Source organism: Ursus americanus, chromosome 24, assembly GCF_024610735.1.
Source record: "Ursus americanus isolate L20-20 chromosome 24, mUrsAme1.1.p, whole genome shotgun sequence".
Lineage (NCBI taxonomy): Eukaryota > Metazoa > Chordata > Mammalia > Carnivora > Ursidae > Ursus > Ursus americanus.
In genome coordinates, this window is record NC_142150.1 from 30,418,662 (window position 1) to 30,442,049 (window position 23,388).

Below are 23,388 nucleotides of genomic sequence, written 5' to 3' on the forward strand. Positions count from 1 at the left end.
TGACCTCCTCATTTTGTAGATGGAGAAACTGAGGCCCCCAAAGGGTCTATGATTTATTCAACGTTAGTTGTGGAATTGGGACTACAGTGCAGGCTCACCCAAGAGTGGCCTGTTGGGGGGGGAGTTAGGGGACAGCAAGAATGTTCCCACCCTACCCGCCCCCTTCCACCCCCCATGAATTATGGTGCCAGTGGTTACAGGGCATCTGCTAGGAACAATTAGTATTTCAGGACTGGGATAGCACATGCGTTTCGGTTCGAGCGCACTTTCCAGTCAGATGGTGGTGGCTGACGCACTGTGTTAAGGCGTGCCGGGACCCACCGGTGATGTCGAGCACGGGCAGAGAAGGGGCGGCGGTGCTGGGGGCTCAGATAGTTACCATCCCATGGGAGACTGACTGTGAGGTACAGTGCTGAAGCACATGGGGCTTCGGAGTTAGTCCCACCTGCCATTGCCGCTTGCTAACTGCATGACCTTGGGCACCTGTCTTGAGCTCCCTAAGCTTTCGTGTCTTCGACAGAAACACAGAAGTTACAGTTGCACTCCCCGGCATGGTTGTTGTCACAACTAAATGGCACGGGGCATGCACACTCTTGACACAGGGTCTGGTACACAGCAGGCACTTACCCAATGAGCACATCCCCTCCTCTTTTGAAGACCTCACCAGAGGAGAGAAAAGATACAATAGGCAGGTGGCAAGGGGAGAACTGGTAGAGGGTGCAGCAAAGAATAGTATGGATTTCCAGAAGCAGAACGTATTTCGGGTAGACCTGCAGAAGAACTTCCTAACTGCTCATCATCTACCAGGAACAAATTATCTGGCAGGGCAGGAGGAAGAAGAGGAAACAGATGGGGGTCAGAGAGGGAGGAGACGGGGAGGAGTAGGATTCAAGAAGGAGGAATAGGCAGGGAGAATGTGCTAGACCAGCAGGGCCTTGAAAGGAGGAAGGGGTGGGGAGGGTTAGGGGAAGAGGAAGTGGAGGTGGCGAGCGAAAACCACTCCCTGGACAGTGTGGCCTGAGAAGAGACAGGACAGTCGCTGAGGGAGGTGGGCCATGGGGGCCTGAGGGCCCGAGAGTCACATATCCACTTTCCAAGGCCACTTTCCAGAGTGGGTATTTGGAGGTAGAGGAAGCCGGAGGAGAGGAAGAGAGGGAAGTGGGGGGTAGGGGCCAGCGCGGAGGAACAAAGCCGGAGTCCGAGGGAATGAATGAGCCCATTGGGGTGAGTGCAGTGGGTTGCAGGCCCTATGTGTGGATCTGTGATAGGAAGTGGCTTCTGGAGCTGGCTGGCTTTCAGGGCTGGTGCATTGCTCAACGGCAGGGAGTGCCTTTCACACACACTCTCAGGTCAGGGCCTGAGGGCCCGGAAGGTGGTGGCGGATCCTGGAGCCAAGCAGCCCTGGGTTTGCCTCTCGCTTCCAGCATAGGCCAAAATACCTGATAAGCCGGGACCTTAGTTACCTGTTCTGTGAAACAGGGCTAAAAATATCTCCTTTCCAGGAGTTTCTGTGAGATGCTCGTGGTTTGATATACAGGTCAAAGGGCTTTGCACAATGCCTGGCACAGAGCAGATAGCCGACAAACGTGTTTTCTTTTTCTTCATTTTCCTGAAAGGCACACTAGGGCCCGGGATGAGGAAGAGGGTGCCTGGGTGACTCAGGGGGGTTAAGCCTCTGCCTAGCTCCCCTTGCCCCCCTGCTGGCCCTGCTCAGCAGGAAATCTGCTTCTCCATACACCCCCCCAATTCGTGTTCTCTCTCAAATAATAATAAATTCTTCCCAAAAAAATAGGGGGAAGACATTGATTCAAGGTCTCAGAGAAAGGGAATAGTAGAGATCGGATTAGAACCCAGTTCTCAGATGCCCCACCCTGGTACCCTCTGCTTAGGAAGAACTACTTTCTCGGGGTGCTTACGAAACACAGTTTCAATCACTTCGCCTGTACGGTCTCATCAAACCACATCTACGAGAGGTCGGCCCTAGTACCCCTATTTTACGGATGAGCAAACTGAGGCTTAGGAAGGCTAAAGCAAAGGCCTGACTCGCTGGAGGTCGTACCAATGGGCGATGTTAGAGCTGGGGTTCAGGCTCCGGCCCTCGTCCTTCACTACCAGGCCAGGAAGGTGGCTGGGAGCGGGGAGCCTCGGCACGGAGGCTCACCCTGAGCTCTCTGTCCAGTGCCCTCCCGGAGCCTCCTGTTCTACGACGAGGGGGCAGGCTCGTGGGAGGATGGCCGCAGTGCCCTGCTGCCTGTGGAGCCCCCAGATGGCTGGGAAATCAAGCCAGGGGGGCCGGCCGAGCCTCGGCCCCAGGACCACCTGCAGCATGACCACCTGGACAGCAGTCATGAGACCACCAAGTACCTGAGTGAGGCCTGGCCAAAAGACGTCGGTGGAAACGGCACCAGCCCCGACTTCTCTCACCCCAAGGAGTGGTTCCGTGAGAGGTAGGTGGGTGGCCCCTTCCCTTCCCGGGGCCCCACACTCCACCCATGCTCTGCTGGGGCCCTTGGTCCCCATGTCACAGGCCTCCCCAAGGCCCCCTCCCACCCACATGCTGATCCAGCGCGCAGAGGGGTGAGAGGGTCCTCAATGGACATACTCACCCCAGACTTCTGTTCTCTCTCCAGGGATCTGGGCCCCAATACCACCATCAAACTCTCCTAGACTGCGCCAAGACCCAGGACACGGGATGTACCCTCTGGCACCCAGAAGAGCGGTTGTCTTGCTCTCTAACCCGGATCCAGCTCGCCCCCCTGCCCCCTGGGCTCCCGTCCCAGGAGAAAGGGTTCCACTTCTCCCCAGCCCTTCTTTGCCCCACTCTTTACCAGGGCCTCTCCTTTCCCCACCACATTTGGACTGTTCCCTTGGGCCGACCACTCTGTTCTCTCCCCTCCCTTCACAGCCATCCGTCCTTCTCAGATAAACCACTCACTGGGCTAACCCCCTCCTCTCTCACAATGACCAACACGACCACTGCCTCCGTGCCCCCCCCCAAACACACCCATCAACACACCGACATACCCCCCAACCCCCGCCCCACTGTACAGAGACCAAGAACAGAAATTGTTTGTAAATAATGAACCTTATTTTTTATTATTGCCAATCCCCTAAGATATTGTATTTTACAAGTCTCCATCCTCCTTTCACCCCTCCCTTGTTTTATATTTTATGAAGTTAGTGCGGGCTTTGCTGTTCCCTGGCCCTCACCTGGCCTCCCCCTGCCGCTGCCCAAGCCGCTGGGCCTTTTTAATTGCCAAACTGCTTCCTCCATCAGCTCAGCACATGCTTTAAGAAGGCAAAAGTAAAAAAAAAAAAAAAAAGATGCAGCATCAATTCCTGACTTTGTGCCTTTCTTCATGGGGGGGCGGGGACAAGAACTGAGAGATGGGGAGGGAGAGGGGGAAGTTTATCTTACATTCCACCAGGGGCATGGGCGTGTGAGAGGGCAGATTCACACTAGATGGTCAAAGGATTCTGTGGTAATCACCACCCCCCACCCCCCCAGGCTCCTCCTCCGACTGCTGACTCTGGAGGCAGAGGGGCCTATCAGCCACAGTCTTGGCCTTTGGGGATGAGAACTGCTATTACCAACACTTACTGTGGACCAGACTCCGTGCAGGCCACTTTCCATGCTGTACCCAATTTGGTCCTCCTGAGACCCTGCCAGCACTGCAGCTCATGTGTCCTCTGCCTCAGCTGGGTCAAAGGTGCAGACTCCACCGTGGGACCGCCACTCCCTAGCTCTGTGTGGTAGGCAGAATTCTAACACGGCCTCCAAGTTTCGGACCCCACTCTCCTTCCCCTCTGCTCCCCCCCATACACACCTCAAATCCCCTCCCCCAGAGTATGCAGGAGACCTGTAAATATAAGGGGATGCCACTCTCATAATTAGGTGACCTTTTATGGGAAAAGTAAAGAGATTTTGCAGGTGTAATTAAGGTCCCAAGTCAACCGATTTGTGGTTCATCAAAAGGGAGCCGATCCTTGGTGGGCCTGGCTTAATCAGGTGAAATCCATTTTTAAAAGGGACTGAGTTTTTCCTGAAGAGAAAGAGTCTCCTGTTGGCCTTGAAGCAAACAGCCATGTGTGAACTGCATGGAGGGGGTGGCCTCCAGGAGCTGAGGGCCTCAGGGCCAGAGTGGCAAGGCACTGAATTCCACCAACAACTTCAACATGCCTCACCTCCACTCCCGAGGAGACCCCCACAGGGCCAACTAGGCTGTGCTGACTATGAACCATGGAAAGTGAGATCATCCATATGTCATGTTAGGCTGCCATGTTCGTGGCACTTTGTTACGCAGCACGGGAAAGTAGGATACTATGTAACCTGAATCTCTTGAGCCTCCATTTCTCCATTCGTAAAAGGAGGACCTAACACCCAAGGCATGAGGAGGTTGTAGGGATTCAACAAGGTAAATTATGTAAGGTGCTTAGAACAGGGCCCGGCCTGTGGTGACTCCAAGAAAGATTAGCTGTGCATTTAGAGGCAATATCAATCAGCACGCTAAGGGCCAAGCTAGAGGTGCTGTCTTAGCACAGAGGAGGGTACCTCACCCAGACTTGAGGGCTTCCTGGAGGTGGCGACATGGACTGTGGGAAGTAGGCAGGAGAGAGGAAAGGGGCATTCCAGAAAGAGGGAGAGCAGCCCGAGCAAAGGCTTCTAAGATGAGAGAGAGCAGGAAAACCTCGAGGAAATTTAAACTGTTTAGAACAGCCCATTGGTAGAGAGCAAGGATGCAGAGAGCCAGATGGCGATCAGGGGCCAGATCCCAAGGGGCCTTGAATGCCTTCCTAAGGCATTTGGACTTCATCATGCAGGCATGATGCTTTCCCACCCAGTAGCAGGGCATGGTGGTGGGATGGTGCCTACACCAGCTGCCCACCAGAGGAAAAGCTGGACAAGACCAGACAGAATTATGGAACCTCAGAACTGGCCATCACACCCCATCCTCTAACCCTCTTTCTTCATAGCCTCATCTTGACCACTGGACAGGGACTTCACTGCCTGCTCTGGGCATCAGTTTTAGCTGCTAGAACATGCAGGCCTGTACGGCAAGGCCGTGAAAGGCTGGGCTCTCGGCCCTAAACTCTTAGTATCATTAACAGTAACAATCATTAACAGTAACAGTAACTTTGTTAGCAGACCTCTTTTCTGAGATGCATCCGTTCCATCCAACAAACTGTCCTCAAAGGTGCTAGGCTGGTGGTGAAGCCTGGTGAGTAAACCAGCCATCGGGGCTGGTGTGATGGAGGGGGAAACAGAAGAGCGTCACGGATTTCAGACTGGGTGGGTCAGGGAGGGCAACTCAGAGGAGGTGGGCCTTGAACTGGGTCTCAAAGGATGGGTAGAAGTTGGTAAGGTGGAGAGGGGGAAGGGTGTTGGGGGTGGAGAGAATGGCCAAGGGCAAAGGTGTGGAGCCATGAGAAGCAGGGCTAGAACAGAAGTGAGGCAAGGGGAGTCAGGGTGTCACATGCATAGAGGTGCTTGGAGGAACAAGCCTGAGAACGAGCCCCTCCTTAAATTGTGCATCCAGGCGCTCGGCTAGCCTCCTCAGTCCAGGCCCTGATGAAAAGGATGGCCCTTTCAGGGATCCAAACCAAGAACATTTCATTCTGAAGGTGATGGGGGCTGCTGAGTATTTTTAAGCCAGAGAGTGATATCATCAGATTTGCCTGTCCCAGAGCTCTGCAAGGGGTATACAAGGATGAGACAGAGTCCAGAGAGAATTAGAATTATCAACAGCTCTGACATCAAATTAGCTGTGGGGTGCAGGAGTGAGGGCAGAGCCTGGGATGGCACTGAGGTGTCTGAGATGGAGCTTATGGTGGATGATGGGATCATTGGCAGAGACACGGTACAGGAGGAAGAGCAGGTTTGGAGAGGAAAGGAATTTATTTGAGCACATCTCAAAGTTGAGTTGCCTGTAGAATGTTCCCGTTACCATGGAAGTCTAGGGCTTGGGAGAAAGGGATCCCGGGTGGAGATGGGGACATTGTCCGCATCCAGGTGGTCTGTTAAAGTCTTGAGTCTACATAAAGGGAAGAGAGATGAGGGCAGAACTCCAGGTATATGGACGTTAAGAGACAGTAGAGAGTGAGGAGTGAACAAGGAGGCTGAGAAGGAATGATTGGAGAGGGGAAAAAACCAGGAGAAGAGAGTGGCCCAGAAACTGACAGAGGAAAGCCACCAGGAGTGGAGCTCAGTGGTGTCAGATGGCATCTGAGAGGCTAGGAAAGATGAGAAGAAGACAAAGTGTCTGCTCGCTTGGACAATGAGGAGGTCACCAGTGACCTTGGTTGGAGCTGTGTGGGGAGAGGTAAGGTGGAAGTGAGAACAGGAGGGATGGATGGGAAGGGGGGCAGGGGGACCTGGGGATGCAGTGAATTCTTTCAAGGAGCTCCATCAGGAAGGAACCTAGAGGTGGCACCTGGAGGCCAGAGGTAGGTGAGATCAAGAGCAATTTGGGGGCTCTTCTTTTAAGTTTTTATTTAAATTCCAGTTAGTACAATTTTAGTTTCAAGTGTACAATATACTGATTCTTTCGGATGGGAGAGAGTTGACCATAGTTATTTCTAGAAGACAAAGAGCCCACAGAGAGGGAAGAGGATGGATGATGCGGGTAGGGCAAGCATCCACGGAGTGGATGGAGAGGTCCACTCCAGACCAGAGAAGCCCAGACAAAGGGAGGGCATTCTACAGGTGCAGAATGTGGGGAGACAGGAAACTAAGGCAGCCCCCCCATGACTGTGAAGTTGGGGGAGGGGTCAATGGAGGAGGGCAATGGGGGATGGGGCTCACTCCAATGGCTTGGGAGTTGAATCAGGGGGAAAGTGGAAAGTTTGAAATAACCGCTCAGAGGAATGGGAGACCAAGCTGACCTTTGGGGGGATCTCTCATCATTTATCCATTCATTCATTTAACAAATATTTACAGGATATCTCTGATGTGCATGGCAGCATGCTACCATTGGGGCACAAGATTCGACTCCTGATACCAAAGGCCTTGAAATCTAGGGGTGCCTGGGTGACGCAGTTGGTTGGGTGTCCAACTCTTGGTTTCAGCTCAGGTCTGATTTCAGGGTCGTGAGATCCAAGCCCCCAGCAGGCTCCACGATCAGCGCAGAGTCTGCTTGAGTTTCTCTCTCACTCTCCCTCTGCCCCTCCCCTCTCAAAAAACAAATCTTATTGGGGGGGGAGGGGCGCCTGGGTGGCTCAGTCCGTTAAGCGTCTGCTTCTGTTCAGGTCATGATCCCAGAGTCCTGGGATCGGTGGGCTCCCTGCTCAGCAGGAAGTCTGCTTCTCCCTCTGTCTCTCTCTCTGCCCCTCCCCCCCATTGATGTGTGCTCACGCACGCCCTCTCCCTCTCTATCAAAAAAATAAAATATTTTTTAAAAAGATCCAAGGACATTGGGGCTTCCTAGAGCAACTAACCCAGAGAGCTCAGGGCTTGGAGAGCCAATTTAAGTGAGGTCATCTGCGATCACCGCCCTATGCCCGTCCACCTGCGACAGTCTTCCTGCCTCTGTAAGGGTGCAGCGTTAATCCCCTTGCACAAGCCACCTGTTGACATTCCAGCTCCTTGGGGCCATGCATCACCACCCCTCAGGGGGTGGCACCTATCCTCCCCCCGTATCCCTGGTGATGGAGCTGTAGCCTCCACGCTCCGCTGACAACCCACTTTGCCACACACACATCTGATGGCTGTCCCGGTGCCAGTCATCCTGTGCAGATTGCCACAACAAACCCTTTGTTACACCTGGGAACCAAAGCTCTAGAAGCGGGGAGAACAATGGTGGGCAATGCCTGGAGCTGGAGTAGGCCAGAGCAGGGTTCCAATTCCAGAGGGCTGGATGGTCCCAGGAGCCATCTGGCCAAATTGGGGTGTAGGTAACAAGTGCTCTTTGGGTCATTGGGGGAGACAGGCTGGGAACTCACCTCCAAAGGAGACTCTGTTGCTTTGTCATCAGAGTGGCGGTGAAGAGCGGAGGGGCTAATGTCTGCCCTGCCGTTCAGTGCACGACCTTGGCAAGGCACCTAGCTCACAGAGCTTCAGTGCCCTCCTCTGTGAAACAGTCCCCACCCTCGTAAAGGTGCGGTGAGGGGTAAGTGAAAGCTTGCCCACAAAGCTCTTAGCACAAGGTCAGCTATGCAGTAAACACTCTAAAAGGCATTAGCTCTTATTTTCTGAGCGCAGAGGCAGTGGGCTGGAGATGATCAGAAGAGCTAGCCTGCAGCTGGGAGAGCCTGCAGAAGGTAGCCAGACTGGTCAGGGGAGAGGGCCTTCCTTTTTCCCTTGGATTCTTGGGAAATGAGCAAAACACAGTCAGCAGCTCATCCTAAGTGGGGGAGGTGTGAGGACAGAGGGGAGATGCTTCAGTTTAAAAAGGATTGAGTGGGGAGAGCTCGGCAGGAAAGAGCAGAAGGAAAACCAACCTGGAAACCGGGCAGCTAGGCAGCTGGCAAGGGAATGTCAAATCCAGCCAGAACTACCATAATTCATGGTATAGGAGGTTACCTTCAGCCAGGCTGCTTGGAAAATTAGCAATCCCAAGGGCAAACTGGGAGGTTGGGGGGGGGGTGCTCCCAAGTACCCTGCCCCACCCCCTCCAACAGCGGGCTTCTTTAGAACTTGGATTCAGGGAGGAAGCTTCCCTGTGGCCACGGAGTTTAAATGCAACTCCATTTACTCCATTCATCCAACATGGGAGGGCTGGACCAAGAGACAGGTGGGAGGCAGAGCTGAGGCAAGCCGGGTCCTGCCCTTCGGGGGTTTTATTTACTAAATAAGTGATTTATTTGCTTGAATCATTCGAATGACATCTCAGTGTCTTCATCTGTAACAGGGAGGAAGTGATAATATCTACCACCCAGGGTTGTGGTGAGAATCAAATGAGATGTGAATTATTGTTCGAGTGTGAAGGGGAGGGCCCCGACAGAGGCCCAGGAAATAGTTAGAGGGCTGAAGGAGAGAGGTGGCATCTGTAGCTGGGTATCAGGGAGGGGTTCATGGGGGGTGTGGTACTTGAGAATGGCCTTGCCTAATGGACAGGATTTTAGAGAAGAGACACACTGCGCAAAGGCACAGAGGAGGACGGCCACTGCAGGGCCGGTGAGAGTTGGACAAACCCTGAGCAGCTGTCACCCTTTGTAGCCCATTGTCTACTTCTGGGAGTCTGGTCCTTCCCACCTCCCTGGGCTCACGGTCAGTGGCAAAAGGTGAGCCACAGACTAGACTAGACACAGACTAGATACCTGGTGCAGAGGGCAATGGGGTCTGGGAGGAAGGAGCATGCCTTTCAGCTGGAGCCATCTGGGGAGACTTCCCGGAGGAGTGGGCATTTGAGTGGAGCCCCAGAATTTGAAGTACATCAACAGGAAGAGATTGCAGGTGAACAATGCTGTACAGGCCTGACGCCAATTCCCAGAATAAGGAGCACAGATGAGTGGAAGGAAATAGATGAAACTGGAGCATAGGATGTGGGAAGCTGGAGGCAGGCCTTGAATGCCAGGCTAACGGTATAGGCAAAGGGAGACCTTCAATTCCACAGAGGGAGAGTAAGTGCTGTGGTCAAAGGCCGGCTTCAGAAAGATGAGTCTGGGATGGTGAATAGAAGGTGTTATATCTGACAAGTTCACCAGGGTCCCATCCCCATCGAGATGTGAGGTTCAGATGATGAACATCCCAAGGACAAGAGGAGAGGATGCAAGGGGGAACCATGGTATTTGGAGGGGGAAGTAGAGGGGGAGTCCAAAATGGACTCCAAGGAGACCTCTAGTCCTTCCTTTCTGAATTGGTTCCCTCCTCTCCCATCAGCTTCAACTCACAGGAGGGTGATTCAACCTTCGGGAAGACCCTGACCCAAGAGCCTCAGGGGGGTAAGATCATAGGAAGCTAGCTGGGCCTTGAGGCCTCTGGGCTCCAGGGTCGGGAAGCTCTCCATCCCACCCCCACACCCAGCTGGGAGTCCCTCTCCCGAAACCGTGCGGAAGAGCGCTAGGCCTAGAGACCGCGTTACCGGCGATCAGGCCCATCCCCGAATTTAATGCATCCCAGAGCATTTTCCCTTTACTGTGCCCTTTCCCAAATCTAATTGGGTCTCTAAATTCTCGTGGCGCTGACAGGGTTAAAGCCAGCTCCTGTCACCGCCCCCGACCCCCCTCCCCACCTGCCCGCGGCAACGGCGAATGCCGGAGCCGGAAAGCGCGGGACAAGGGCTGCGGGGGGGGGGGGGGGGGCTGACAGCAGCTGATTGACGGGCGGGGCGGTGATTGGCAGCTGCCGAGAATCGGGGTGCGGGGAAGGTGGCGCAGGCTCTGGCGGGCGCCCCACACCCCCGGCCTCGGCCCGGGGCAGGGTTCGTGCCCGCCGCCGGCTGGGCCGGGATCGCTCCCTCCGCGCCCCGAGCCGGCTGGCTGGGCGGGGCGGCGCCCTCCCCCCCGGACCCCGCGGGCTGGCGGGTGTCTCTAAGGTGACACTCTGGTGCGCGGCAGTGGCGGCGGCTGCAGGAGCGCGCTTGCCGCCCGGGCTCCGGCTCGGCTCGGGCTCCGGCTCCAGCCGTCCGGGGAGCGCCCCAGCGCGCACAACGCAGCACCCCGACACCCACCAAGGACCCCCCGGGCGCGGGAGGATCCCCGCCAGCCTTCCCCAGGCGCGGCGCCGGGCAAATCGCTGCTCCCGTCGTCTGAGCCCCGGCGTCGGGAGGGACGTGCGGGCCCCAGGGCTTCCCTCCCTTCCTCCCCGCCTCGCGTCCCCGGGCCCAGGAGGAAGGGAGACTGAACTTTAGCGGGCAAGCCCGAAAGGCCGCAGGAGCCGCGGGAAGAGGACAGCAGCGGGATGGCCGAGGGGCCGGGCGGCGGAGGGCCCCGCGGGGACGGGGCTGGCGGCGGCCGGGCAGCCGAGGAGGAGGTGGTGCGGCGGCGCTGCCGGCGGGGGGAGGAGGCCGAGGTCTCGCAGCCGTGGCCCGAGGGACCGCGGGGCATGGCCCCTGTGCCCCCGGTGGAGGAGCGGTTCCGCCAGATGCACCTACGCAAGCAGGTGTCCTACAGGTAAGGAGAGCGGGGGCAGAGGGAAGCGCAACGCTTGGGACCACCCCCCCCCCTTTGCAATCGGCGTTCGTTGAGGCCCCGCTGCTTGCCTGGCGCTGCTCTAGGCCCTGGGGATTCAGAAATGACTGCCAAGGGGTCTCTGCTCTCCGTGTGCAAGGGGAAGAGGGCGCTTTTGGAAGCCCCTCTCTATTCGTTCAACATGGAATTCCTGACGCTGAGTACCAGACACTGTACTAGGCGCAGAGGAGAGAAATAAGCGAGACATGATCCTCACAAACGTCTGTCTGCTGAGGAGAGCCAGGAGATGGCCCCTGCCCCTTCTTCGGGGGAAGAGGGACGCCCGTTCAGTCAAGAGGCCTTACCTGAACTTTCCTGTGCGCTGACCACTGGCTCATAGAAGCGACTAAGTTGCTTTCGGCCACCATGGCTGAGACCCTGCTGCCTAGACATGAAGCAGGAATCCCCTCCTGGACCTCTTTGCCCTGACAGCCCCTCACTGGCATCCCAAATCTTCTGCCTGTGAAATGTCCCCAGCCTCCCTGGGCCTGCCATCCCTGCCCAGGGGGGTTCCTGGAGGAATCTGCTGCAGTGGGCCCCAGAGACCACATTTATGACTTAGAATAGGGTGAGGAAGGGCTGCCCCTCCAACAAGAGTGGGTAAGTTACCCAGAGGAGGGGTCTGAGGAGTGGGTGGAGGCAGGGCAGGGGCAGCCCTCCCCTTCCTCTTCCTCTCCCAGACCACAGCCTCAACTTGGACTTGCTGCCCCTCTAAAGCCCCTAGACCAGAGTGACCTCCTCTGGTGGGTCCAGCGGGGACACTGAGGCATCTGGAGTCCTTGAAGCCATCAGCCTTGTTAGAGAAGACAGGTTTCCTGTCTGTTTACAACCTGGGGACTTGAGGTGTGTCTCAAGCTGCCCTGCTTCTCCCTGGGGCTTCTGGGAAGGTGTTTCATAAAACTGGCCCAGCCCTGGGAGCTTGAAGGGTTTGAGTGGACTATGAGACCATTAGGCCTCCATCACTTGAGGGAGAATGGAAGAGAAGGGGAGGAAACATCACCACCATGAAGTGAGATGCTCAGAATAAATAGGAAGTAGGTTGGGTTCACGTGGGCTCTACCTTCACTTTCTAGGGTATGTAAGGAATCAGGGGGCTCCATTTGCAGGTCTTCCAGAATGCCAGGCTGAGAGGAGGTCATCATCTGTCCCCTTCCTTCTGGTTGCAGATAATAGAGCCCCTGAAAGTCCTCTGGGGGAAGAGAGAGGGCCAGGGACTGACGGGGAATGGAGCATAGAATGTAGAATCCTAGAACAAATATTAGTCTTGGAGTCCAGACACCTGGCTTGTAGCTCACTTCTGCCGGGGACTTGCTGTATGTGCTTGAGCTAGGCAAGCTCTCCGTCTCTGAGCCTCAGTTCTCCATCTGTAACATAAGGGGATGACCCCAAGATTTTCCTTGGCTGTGGAATGGGGACAAACAGCATCTGAAGCTGGAAAGGAGGCCGGAATGGGGTTGAGGCTTAGAGGATTGGAAGCAGAGAATAAGGAAAGGGCTGAGATGGGGTGTGTGTGTGTGCGTGCGTGTGCCCCCTCCCCACTGAAGCAGTGCCAAGGGCTGGGATCCCCCCAGAGTGGTTCCTGAATGGACACCCCTCCACAGCCCAACCTTGAGGCCTCTAGTCACAAAGGATGCAGGGTGACCCAGCTGTGGCTCCTCCCTAGCTGTAAAGGGATCAGGAGACCTCCAGCTCCCCTGTGTGAGGGCTACAGGAGACAGCACCAGGGGGGCCTCCAGCTGTCACCCCTGGACAGATCACACAGGGCACCATCTCCTCATACCCCGCAGTTAGGCTAGGAGCCCAATCTTAGGACCAGAGCAGCACAAGGCATCAAGTCAAGAGCCCCCCTGGGAGAGGGCCCTGGAAAAGCACAGCCCTGGGCTTCTCAGGGGGACCCCAGCAGAATGAGCTGGGTTTCTGGCTAAGCCCTCCCGTGTGGCTGCAGTCCCGCACATCCCGGTGACGGATGCCACCCTTCCTTGTACAGGCCGCAGGGGGGGTGTGGAGAGGGGGGATGGGGGCGGCAAGACTCGGGCCCACAGTGGCCTTTTTCAATCCTCCGCCTGCCACAGTTCCATGCAGCTCTGGCGCGCAGATAAACCTCCCACCCCGCTGTGAGGAGTTGCTAAGAAAAGCAGTTGAAAGCCCTTCACAGAGAGAAAAGGCTTTTAGACAGAAATGCGGGGGCACAAAAGTCTGAGGGCGAGGGGTGGAAGCGGAAGCAGGATTGAGGCCTGGCTATCTCTGACGTAAGTGAGGCCAGGGGCTTTCAGCAGGACACTAGAAGCTTTTAGGGACGTGATGGCTTCTGGGAAATAGGTTCCCGCAGCCCCATTGTGGGCTGGATGCAACCTTGGCAGCTGCTTTAGGTGGATGGAAAGATGGCGGGTCTGTGCCAGTAGTGACTCTTGGTGGGCAAGGGGAGTGGGGGAACTTCTCGTATCTGCATCTGGGCTTGAAGAAGGAAAGCTATCTCCCCTATACTTGAGAAAGTCCTGACTGCTCAGGGTTGGGCTCAAGAGACCATTGGAGGGCAGCGTCCAGCCTGGGAAAAGCCAGAGGGGTACCAGGAACGTTGGGTTTGCTCTCAAAGGGTCAGAAGACGCAGAGCTGGGGTCTCTGGAGCTAAGCCCAGTGGTTCCCACACCGGGTCACCTGGGGATCTTTAAAGTCCTAGCCCTGGAGACCCAGCTGTAGGTAGTCCGGGCTTGGACCTGAGCAGCTCAACTTTAAAAACCCTCCCAGGTGATTTTGGTAGTGAAGCACTAGAAACCGGTGAAGAAGCTGAAGGAGAGAGAAAAGGTAACTTGAGCTGAATCACTCGCGTGTGGCTGGCAGGGGGCTCCCCTGAGCTGGGTGCTCCTGCGGCCCCAACAGGACCCTGAAGGAGGACCAGCACCTGCATCTATAGTTCCGGCCCTGGGCCAGGTGCTGTATGAGTGTGGGGCATGGTCCCTTCCCCCGCCAAAAGTATGAATTGTATGGGGCCAAATAGTAAATATCCTAGGCTTTGCAAGTCCCACAGTCTCTGTCATTGTAGCGCAGAAGTGGCCGCAGACAATATGTAAATGAATGAGCGTGGCTGCATTCCAGTAAAACTTTATTTATAGACCCTGAACTTTAAATTTCATATCATTTCCACTGTCACAAATATTATTCTTTTGCTTTTTTCCCCAACCATTTAAAATTGTAAAAACCATTCTTAGCTCACAGCCACCCAAAAACAGGCAGCAGGCCGGATATGGCCCATTGGCCGTGGTTTGCCCATCCCTGACCCAATAGATGGGATGCGACAAACACACGGGCAAGACAGTGATGGCTGGCATTGGGAATCAACCTGGGCGTTGGGCAAAGTGGCACGCGCATTCCACCGGGACAGGCACTGCACACGCAAGCAGTCTTTGGGGTCAGAGAGACCTGGGTTCTAATTCCAGCCGGGCCCTTCCTCGCCGGTTGAGTCACTTTCCCCTCTGACCCTGTTTCCTCATATGGAAAACAGGAGCAATAATACCGCACGGGAGAAGGGCTGGGAAGATTAAGGAAGATAAGACATGTAAAGTTCCTGACTTGTAGCAAGGATGAGGCCCAAGTTAGAAGATCTTTGGCCCTCTATAGCTGGACCTCTGGGCGGGGCGGGGCGGGGCGGGGCGGGGGGTGTCCAGGAAGGCCCCTGAAGGAGGTCTGCCCTGAGTGATGGATGGGTAATAAGACCTGGGAGTGGCAGAGTTGAACAGAGACTAAGCGAGGGCTGAGCGTGGGTGCACGTCCCAGACTGCAGCCCTCCCCCTGCCCCCTCCACCTCCAGAGAGGGGCTGGGGGGGAGCGACTGGGGGTGCCAACTGGCAGGGAAGGGTGCCCCTCCTGTGGGCATGGGGCTGCAGGGACACAGCTCCTCAAGGGAGGGGCACCTGATCCAGCTCTCCCTGCCGCTATTTACCAGAAGCTAAAAATAACCCCAGAGTGACAGGGAGATGGGGCCGATTTGTAATTTAAATAGCAACAGGATAAAGCAAGGAGCTGCAAGAGATCACATTCTGTCCTGAATTAAAAATGCAAAAACCGGGGGCAGAGAGCTAAGCTAGAGCTGGAGAAGGGGTCCGCTGCCAGAGGAAGCTGGAAGCTGGGGGGGTCTATCTATTTTCCTTCCTTTGGGAAGGGCAGGGACCAGGCCCAGCCTGGAGATCCTTCCTTCCCTCAGAAACCTGAGGTTCTTGCTGACTAGGGAGTCAATGGCCATGGAGGGCAGTGCTCAAAGGTGGAGCCCAGAGCAGTGCGGGGATTGGGATCCCAGAAAGAGGGCCTTCTCCAACCCTATTTTGGCACACATCAAAGATATACAAAGTGGGTAGGGAAGGCATTAGGATGAGATTTGGCTTCCTGCTGAGCTGGACTGTGCGTGATCCGTGTCCTCAGCCTACAGATGTTTGCAGAAGGAAGACTAGGCAGTGTTCAGAGTAGGCGGGGATTTGAGGGCTACTGGGCAGTTCACTCCAAAGCCCTTTTTACTCAGGCTTCCAAGGGCCTGGACTTTCATCTTTAAGGATCTTTTCTTTTGGCTCTAAACGCACCTATCTCTAGGGGGGGTAGTAGGACAGGAGGCAAGAAGGCTGAAAGGTGCTTCTGCAACTGGGGCTTATGACTTGATAGATAGGGGTAGGAGGCTTGAAGGGCAGGAGGCCTGCTGATCCTGTCCCGGGGGCTTGGCTACAACAGGGGTGGGAGGGAGCTCCTTTGGGCAGATCCTGCTGACCCAGAGTAATGGAAGAACCACCCAGGCTCTGCTCGCCTCCAGCCTGGGGACCTGGGAGGTACCCAGGGACAGCTTCCAAGAGAGATCGTGGATTGAGGGACTGCCCTTGAGCTGCCAGTGCTAGGCCCACAGCTCTCTTGCCCCAGTGGGGGAGGATCCCAGACCCCCCTCCCGATTTCTTCCTGCACATGACTTTAATGAGGCTGCCCAGAAGGAGTCTAATCAAATTTCCATCTGTCACTTGCCAGTGGCACCTGCAGCCCCACTCAGGTACATCTGTCTCCTCTGTGGGGGCAGAGGCCCCGCACCTGGGCAGAGCCAGCGATCAGCAGGTGCTGTTGGGCTTTGGATGGCTCCCAAGGGCTTCGGCAGGTGCCTGGAGGACAGGCTTAGCGGCTGAGGAGGGACTTAGATTCAGAAAGCTCCCCATGTCTCACCACAGCCGCTAGTGCAAACGGGAAGCCAGCCTCCCTCCTTCTGCTCAGTTGGTGGGCACCTACATTCAGCACCTCTCCACTTCCATGGGAAGTCACTGAGCACACACTGTGCACTCAGCACGGAGCTACGAGCAGCACCGGGGTCAAGAGTCTTGTAAGGACACAAGACTGATGTGTACAAAAGGCCGCACGATCTAGGAATATCCCTGGGGACAGAAGTGAGTGTCAGAGATAAATCAGTGGGTGAGAACGCTGGCTCTAGGGCGGCACTCGAGACTTAGGTGTTTATAAGATATTTGTCATACAAATGAATAAGTAAACTCCTGGAGGCTGGGAAGGAGAGTCAAATGAATCAGAGCAGAGAGATTTTAGAAATCATCTGGTCCAACCCAGAGATGGTAAGTGATGTGCCCAGAGTCACACAACAAAGGGCTTGAGTTCGATCCTGTGGATCCTGTGTCTGGGACTCTTTTCACCTTCCCGCTTTTGCTTCTTGGGCCTGGGTTTGGAAGCATGGTGATTTTGATTGGTCAAGCCTGACGGGCAGAAAGGCCAAGGAGAGAACCAAAGGCGGAAGGGATTGGCAGGGGTGAGGGTGGCATGTTAAAACAAGTGTGAAAAAAGGAGAAGCAATGTTTATTGAGCACCTAGTGTGAGGCGGGCACTGGCATGGTGTGAGCTGAGCGAAAATATCCACAGGGAAAGCCTGGACAAAGAGGCAAAAAAAGAAAGGCAGCAGGAACCAGAGCATAAGGAGCCTCGAAGGTCAGGCCAAGGAGGCTGGCTGGGCTGGTTTTGAGAGCAGAGGCTGTCCAGATCGTGGGTTGAGCGTTCCGTGCCCTGGTACATTTCTTTTCCCCAGCTCCCACTTGCTCATCCAGGCCACTGAAAGTAGAGCACCTCACCCTCTGGGGCCTCAACAAAGCCCAGAATAATTTTCTTACCCAGATTCCTCTTCCTGTGCATATCTGGGTGCATTTTGAGGGGTCCCCAGCTCCCCAATGCTGGCACATGTTGTCCTAGGAACTGTCAAGGGCATCCTCCCCAGCCCTGTGCACCTGTCCCTTCCAGCCTTGTCCTCCCAACTCCACCTGGAAAGTGCTGGCAGCTTGGAGGAGCCCAAGCCTAAGGGGCTCCTGGTCGCACAGTCAGGACGGCTCTGCCTCTCGGAGCCTCCAGCCTGTCCGCCTCCCCCTTCAGGAGTCGCATTTCCTGCTCTCTGCTGCTCCGGAGCTGCCAGAAACAAGCCCAGCCCCATTTCCTCTGTTTAACCGCTCCAGCTCCTTGCAGAATCTCTGGGAGAGGAGAACATGGCCCCGCAAAGCCGTCTTCTAAAAGAGGCCTTGGCCTGGCTGGCAGAGTCTCTGATGGGCCACAGCATACAGGACCTGCCTGGAGAAATTCAAAGATGACGGGCTGGAGGGAGAGCTGCTGTAAAGGGGGAGAGCCTCCGAGTAATCACTATGCTATGTCTCAACCCCAAAGAGGCAGGGATGTCTTATTTAAGGATACAGACTTGGGGGTGAGATTCTTAATTCTACCACTTACCAGCTGGGTGACCTTGGACAAATGAGCTTAGTGGCTCTGGGCCTCAGTTTCCCCATCTGTAAAAGGAGGAAAACAACAGGATAGGGTCATTGTAAGGATCCAAAGGCTTCTGGCATAGAACTGTCCAAGAAATATTAACCATTGTTTTATCATGACTGAGTGTTAGTTATTCATGACATAGCATAATTTATTAAACAAATATTTATTGAGAAATATTATGTTCCGGTCACGAGGGACACAAAGGTAACTAAAGCACCAGATGGAGGTTTCCGAGGGCTGGGATGGCATCGTGTACATTCCTGTGTCTGCAAGTTGTGCAGCGTAAATGTTTATTGAACTGAACTGACACCATTTCTGTCCTCGAGAGATTTACAGCCTTTCTGGGGTAACAAACACGTATAAAGCTCAAGAACTAATTACAGAACAGTGTGATTAAAGAGTGCTTGAGGAAGGGACGATTTCCATCCCAGAACCAACCCTAACAACGAGGAGTCAGTGTATGCTTTACTATTTATTTACTAAATCTTCACAATGGCCTCAAAGTCCAGCAGGGCTTTTCGCTATTTTTCAGGCCCATCGAGTATATTCCTTACTCAGGGCCTTTGCTGTGTCTGTTCCTTCCACCTAGAATGCTGTTCTCCCAAAGAGTCATGTCATTTGTTCTCTCGATTCATTTAGGTCTGTTCTCAAATGTCACCTCCTCAGAGAGGTCTTCCCTGGTAGGAGATCTACTCTTTCCTCCTCCTCAAACTCTTTCCCCTTCATTTTGGCTTCATGGTCTCTTTAGTACTCCTGATATTATTTCATATAGTATTTGTTTCCTGGTGGTCTTCCGCACTAGAATCTGAGCTCTGTGAGGTTGGAGCCCTGGTTCCTCGCTCAGGGCTATCTAGTCTAATATAGCACTTGATTCATAGAAGGCACTGAATAAATACTTACTGAATGAATTAATTTGCAAACCCTTTGACCTCTTATTTAATCCTCACTAAACTCCATGAGCCCAATTATTACTATTGCCCCCCCTTCCATGTTACAGATAAGAAAACTGAGGCTCAGAAAAGCTCCCTGACATATATTCATCAGTCTATCTGTTTATATCCTACCTTATTCCAGAAAGGATTGAAGGTGGCTCAGAGAAGTCACCCTCTCTGACCTGATCCAGTAAGTGGCAGAAACAGGGCATGAGCCCACATCTTCCGGCTCCGTTCTGGTTACTCTTTCCCCTCCAGTGCTGTCCTGTGCGCCCAGCCCTGTGATGCTGGCAGAGGCGTGAAGGAGAGAGAGGCGTGTGTGGGGGCTGGCCACTGCCCACCCAGTGTACCCACATAGTCGTGATGAAGTGGGAGATCTTAGCAGGACCGAGAGGGGAAGATCACAGAGAGTCTGAGCAGAGAGGAAGGCCGGACTGAAGCTCGAAGTTCGGATTCCAGCCCAGGCAAGCCTGGCGGTTGACGGGCAGCCTCTGACTCGGGCCGTCTCCCGGCTGCTGGGCTGGGCTTGTCCTCACCTGCCTCCTGCCCTCGCAGGCAGCTCCTCTTCCCAACCAGCCTCCTGCCCCAGCCAGCGGAAGGCGCCTACGGGGCCTTCGTCCTCTTGCGGGGCAGCCGGCCGGCCGGCCTCTCGCAGGGCCCCCCGGTCAGGAAGTGCCGAAAGAGGAAGAGAGTCGCCGGGCAGGGGCAGGATGAGCGTACTAGGGGCTGGCCACAGTACCGGGGGAGGCTGCGATGAGGCCACAGCTCTGGGCCCCGCGGAGGCGCTGGGGACAGAAGAAGGGGAAAGGCCGGGGGCACTGAGGCAGATGTGGCGCTACCGCTCGTGGGACGTGCCACAGATCCCCACCGAGGCCCCCCGGACACAGTAGGTACTCGAGGTGGCCCAGGAATGGGCACGGGACTTCTGGCCCTCTCTGAGTCCTTTCTCTGGGGCGGGGGTGGTGGCAAATGTGAGCTTGTAGTCCTGTAGTCCAGTGGCTCCGCAGAGGCTCAGACAAGGGCAAAGGGGTTCTTGACAGGGGGAGAGGGTTCTGATGTTTGAATTGTTGGGGGGACCGTGTGGCAGGAGGCTGGGTTGAGGGAGCTAACAGCAGGGAGATCTGGGAAGAAGAGCCCCCACAGGAGTGTGGTGCTGGGTGTTGTAAGGCTGTGTGCAAACTCTGTGGGGTCTCCAACTGCCTCTGATCTCCTCCCTCAGACAGAGCTTGGTGTCAGAACCATTGGGAAACTTCCTCAGAGGGACCCGTGCACCCCAGGAGGACAGTGTCAGGCCCACTTGGGGATTTCACGGCCCTCCTCCTGGTCCCCCTGGCACCTTTGCTGGCTGGAGGGCCGGTGCCCCACCTCCCTGGTCAGTCCTTCTCCAGGTCCACAGAAACCTTGAAGGACGCTGGGAGAAAGTTCTGAGCTTCTGGGTGCTGGCTATTTCTCAAAGCCACAGGCTTGACCACAGGTCACAGCCCTGAGCATGGGTTATATGTGGCTGGGCAAGGCTGGAAAACGGGCCGCCAGAAGCCCAGAGGAGAGGGTGAAAGTGAAGGTGACACAGGATGTGGCTTTGCAGAGAGGAGTGCTAACAGAAACAGCGGGCAACTGATGTGGGCACCAGGGTGGCAGAGTTTGGGAGGTTCCTGGCCTCCCTTTGTCAGCCCTGCAGGGGTGGCGGTCAGAGGCTGCCCCAGCGGCTGGTTCCCTGCGTGGGTCCTGGCTGGGCCACCCCCAGGTGACCGCTCTGGCTCCAACTGCTTTCCTCATCTCTAGAGGGGGACAACCTCTGCTGCCTTTGGGGCTGTGTGTGTGTGTCTGTGAGGTATGTTTCTGGGTGGGTGATACATGCATAAGGGGGACGTGGCAACATGTCACTGTTCTGGGGGAATCTGTGAGCAGGAGATAGGTGTGTATGTTCCCTCTGGGTGTCTGTGTTGGTGAATGAGAGTGTGGTCCTTACGTGTACATATGAGTGTGTAAGAGGCGTGCGGGTAACTCCTGTAGTGTAAGAGAGCTACAGGATCCGTTTATATTGTGTTGGGAAAACACGACGTTAGGCGTGTGCAAAAGGGTTGGAAACAACTGTGAAGAGCTGAGGAGAGATGAATTTGTATGAGAAACGTGTATGTTCTTTGTTGGTGTGCGTAGGGTCACTGAGTGACTTTGGTCCTGGTATATATATCTGAGTGTGACGCTGGGGTGGGAAGTGTTAGTTCAAGTAATGGGTGAGCATAAGTGTGTGTGAGAGGCGTGTTTGTTCTGGGTGGATGGGGAACACCGTATGACTTCTGTTCCTGGGGGTGTGATTTGGGAGAGCCAAGGGGGTAAGGGTGGAGACTGTATGAGTGGTTGGGAGTGGGCACAGGGTGCGCAAGAGAGGTGTCTGTGCAGGTGTGGCTGTGGCAGAGAGGTGGTGACAGCTGCCCTCGCGGGTGTTCACTTGGGAGCGTGTAGGTTGTTCGGGGCGGGGCTAAGGGGAGGAGACGATCGCGTGTGCCTGGGTGTGCTCAGTGCGGCTGTGTGAGGCCCCAAAGAGACACTGGGATCCAGGAGGACCTGCCTAGGGGTGGGGAGGCGGGACCTCCGGGGCCCCGCCCCTCCCGGGCCCCTCCCTCTCCCGGCTGCCGAGGCGGGTGGCGGCGCGGCAGGCGGCCGGCAGAGGGCGCCGCGAGCCGGTGCTGCCGCGCAGCCGAGGGGGCGTGCTCGGCGGCGGGCAGGCAGCGGCCCGGCCAGCTATGCGGGGTCCTGCGGCCGCGGCTGGCGGCACTTCCTGGAGCGGCGGCCGCTTCCCGAGCACCTGGGCGTGGGGCGCGGGGGCGCGCGGCGCGGGGCGGGCGGAGCGAGGGCGCGCCATGGCCGCGGCAGGCGGCGCGGAGCCGGCGTGCTGAGCCCCGGCCGCCGGCCCGGCATGGGCGTCTCCCGCGGGCCCGCCGCCGGCCGGGGCTAGGGCCGGATGGAGCCGCGGGACGGCAGCCCCGAGGCCCGGAGCAGCGACTCGGAGTCGGCCTCCGCCTCGTCCAGCGGCTCCGAGCGCGACGCCGGTCCCGAGCCGGACAAGGCGCCACGGCGCCTCAACAAGCGGCGCTTCCCAGGGCTGCGTCTCTTCGGGCACAGGTGAGCGCGCGACGGCAGCGGGGTGGGCACGGCGGCACCGGGCGCATACCGCGCCGGGCACCGGGAGGCGTCCCACGGCCGTCTCGGGACTGACACCGAGTGGAGGTCTCCGCCGGGTACCGGCGGTACGGGCTGTCTTGGGTTGGCTCCGCGTCGGGGTCATCCCCCAGCGTCCCGGCACTGGCACCGGCAGCTTAGCGCGCCTCCTCTGTGGTACCGAGACAGGGTCAGATTCCAACTTGCCTGCAGGGTGGGACCGGCAGGTAGGGCCCCCATGACGGGACACTCACCGGTTCTTGGCACTGAGAGAGCAGGGGGCCCTGAGTCCCCTGGCCGCAGTGAGGTTGGGGGGGGCTCACGGCACCCGCCCACCCCCGCGCCTCGGTGGGGCCGTTCGCCTCCCACCACTGCATGGCATCTGCAGAACATGGCCTCTGTTAATACTGTCACAACACATGGCTGTCCAGGAGCACTGGTCGCTGAGCTAACTGCTCATCACTTTAAGCCTCTCCTTGAGGTTGGGTGTGCCTGGCCACCTGTTCTGTATTGCTCTTAATTAGCGGAGAGACCCCCCCAACCTCTACCTCTGCTAGGCAGTAGGCATTTCTCCCCCTACCCCCATCCGGCTCTTGCTGGGTGAGGGATGGGGTGGGCTGCAGTCTGGAGTCTGTGCTGGCTGTTCAAGCTCCCTCCTGCCCCCTCCTCCGGCACACCAGACGTCACCGTCTTATGCCTGGGACAGGGTCGACCAGGACTCTGGTGAGGAACTGGGGGAGGGTGTGGAAAGATTGAGTGCAGGCAGCTCATGGCATGTGTGCCAGTATTGGCTGGGAGTCGCTTCCTGCCATGCAGCCCTGGTGTAAGGTGAGGGAAGGTGGAGCCCCATGAGTACCCCACCTGGCTCCTTGGGCTTTTTCCTGACTGACTCCTGCCCTTCTCCAGTGGCCAGGGAGCTTGCAGCCAATCAGCTAAGGACCCCAGAGCCAACTCAGGCTGGACTCTGACCACTTGGAGCCTGCCCAAGGCCTCCCTCTCACTTTTCTTCAGTTGCCCTGGCTTTGTGGCATTCGGCACACCCCCTCCCCGAGCTTTGCCCTGACCCTTCCCAGGGTAGACTTTACCCACCATTAACGTGGGCAGTTTTCTCCTGTTGTGCGGGTTGGCGAACCTGTAATGCTGACCTATGCCCTCTGCCAGCCTTACCCTGGCCAGGGCCCTGTTCTTTGTGTCTTTGTCACCAAGCACACCCAGAGATCAGGATTCTCACACTGGCAGGTGGAGCTCCGTGAGCTATTGTGAAGCCACACAAGCTTCAATGTCATATTAAACGGGGCAGGGAGCAAGGCTTCCAGTACCTCTGTTTTGTCACCCACAGCCCTACAAGATGGAGCAGTTTACACCCAGCTCTGCAGGATGTAGCCTCCAGTGTTCACAGGCTCCGGAGGGGGAGGGA

General features: G+C 56.3%; 2 protein-coding genes and 1 long non-coding RNA gene across 8 annotated transcripts in view; 2 read left to right on the top strand and 1 right to left on the bottom strand.

The window, feature by feature from the left end:
- CREB3L1 (cAMP responsive element binding protein 3 like 1) overlaps positions 1 to 2,911 on the top strand; it is a 34,915-nt gene extending 32,004 nt beyond the window's left edge. Inside the window, exons 11-12 of the mRNA XM_045808727.2 lie at positions 2,180 to 2,447; positions 2,631 to 2,911. Coding sequence (XP_045664683.1) covers positions 2,180 to 2,447; positions 2,631 to 2,667 — 305 coding nt within the window. The 3' untranslated portion in view covers positions 2,668 to 2,911. The remainder of the gene's footprint in view (positions 1 to 2,179; positions 2,448 to 2,630) is intronic.
- Positions 2,912 to 10,822: 7,911 nt separating this feature from the next.
- The window catches only part of DGKZ (diacylglycerol kinase zeta), a 41,092-nt gene continuing 28,526 nt past the window's right edge, over positions 10,823 to 23,388 (top strand). For 2 of the 6 annotated variants that reach the window (XM_045808720.2, XM_045808721.2), the window contains exon 1: positions 21,674 to 21,935. In XM_045808720.2, the coding sequence (XP_045664676.1) occupies positions 21,775 to 21,935 (161 nt within the window). In that variant the 5' untranslated portion in view covers positions 21,674 to 21,774. Of the gene's footprint in view, positions 11,050 to 19,507; positions 19,699 to 21,667; positions 21,936 to 23,388 lie in introns of those variants that run through there. The other 4 variants (XM_045808719.2, XM_045808726.2, XM_087854781.1 and 1 more) reach the window with 4 other exon arrangements.
- On the bottom strand, positions 16,912 to 19,494 carry LOC123799578 (uncharacterized). The gene is made up of 4 exons (XR_006781655.2): positions 19,349 to 19,494; positions 18,945 to 19,099; positions 17,842 to 17,897; positions 16,912 to 17,685 (listed from the first exon to the last, which is right to left on the bottom strand). It is a non-coding gene; the product is annotated as an uncharacterized LOC123799578 (long non-coding RNA).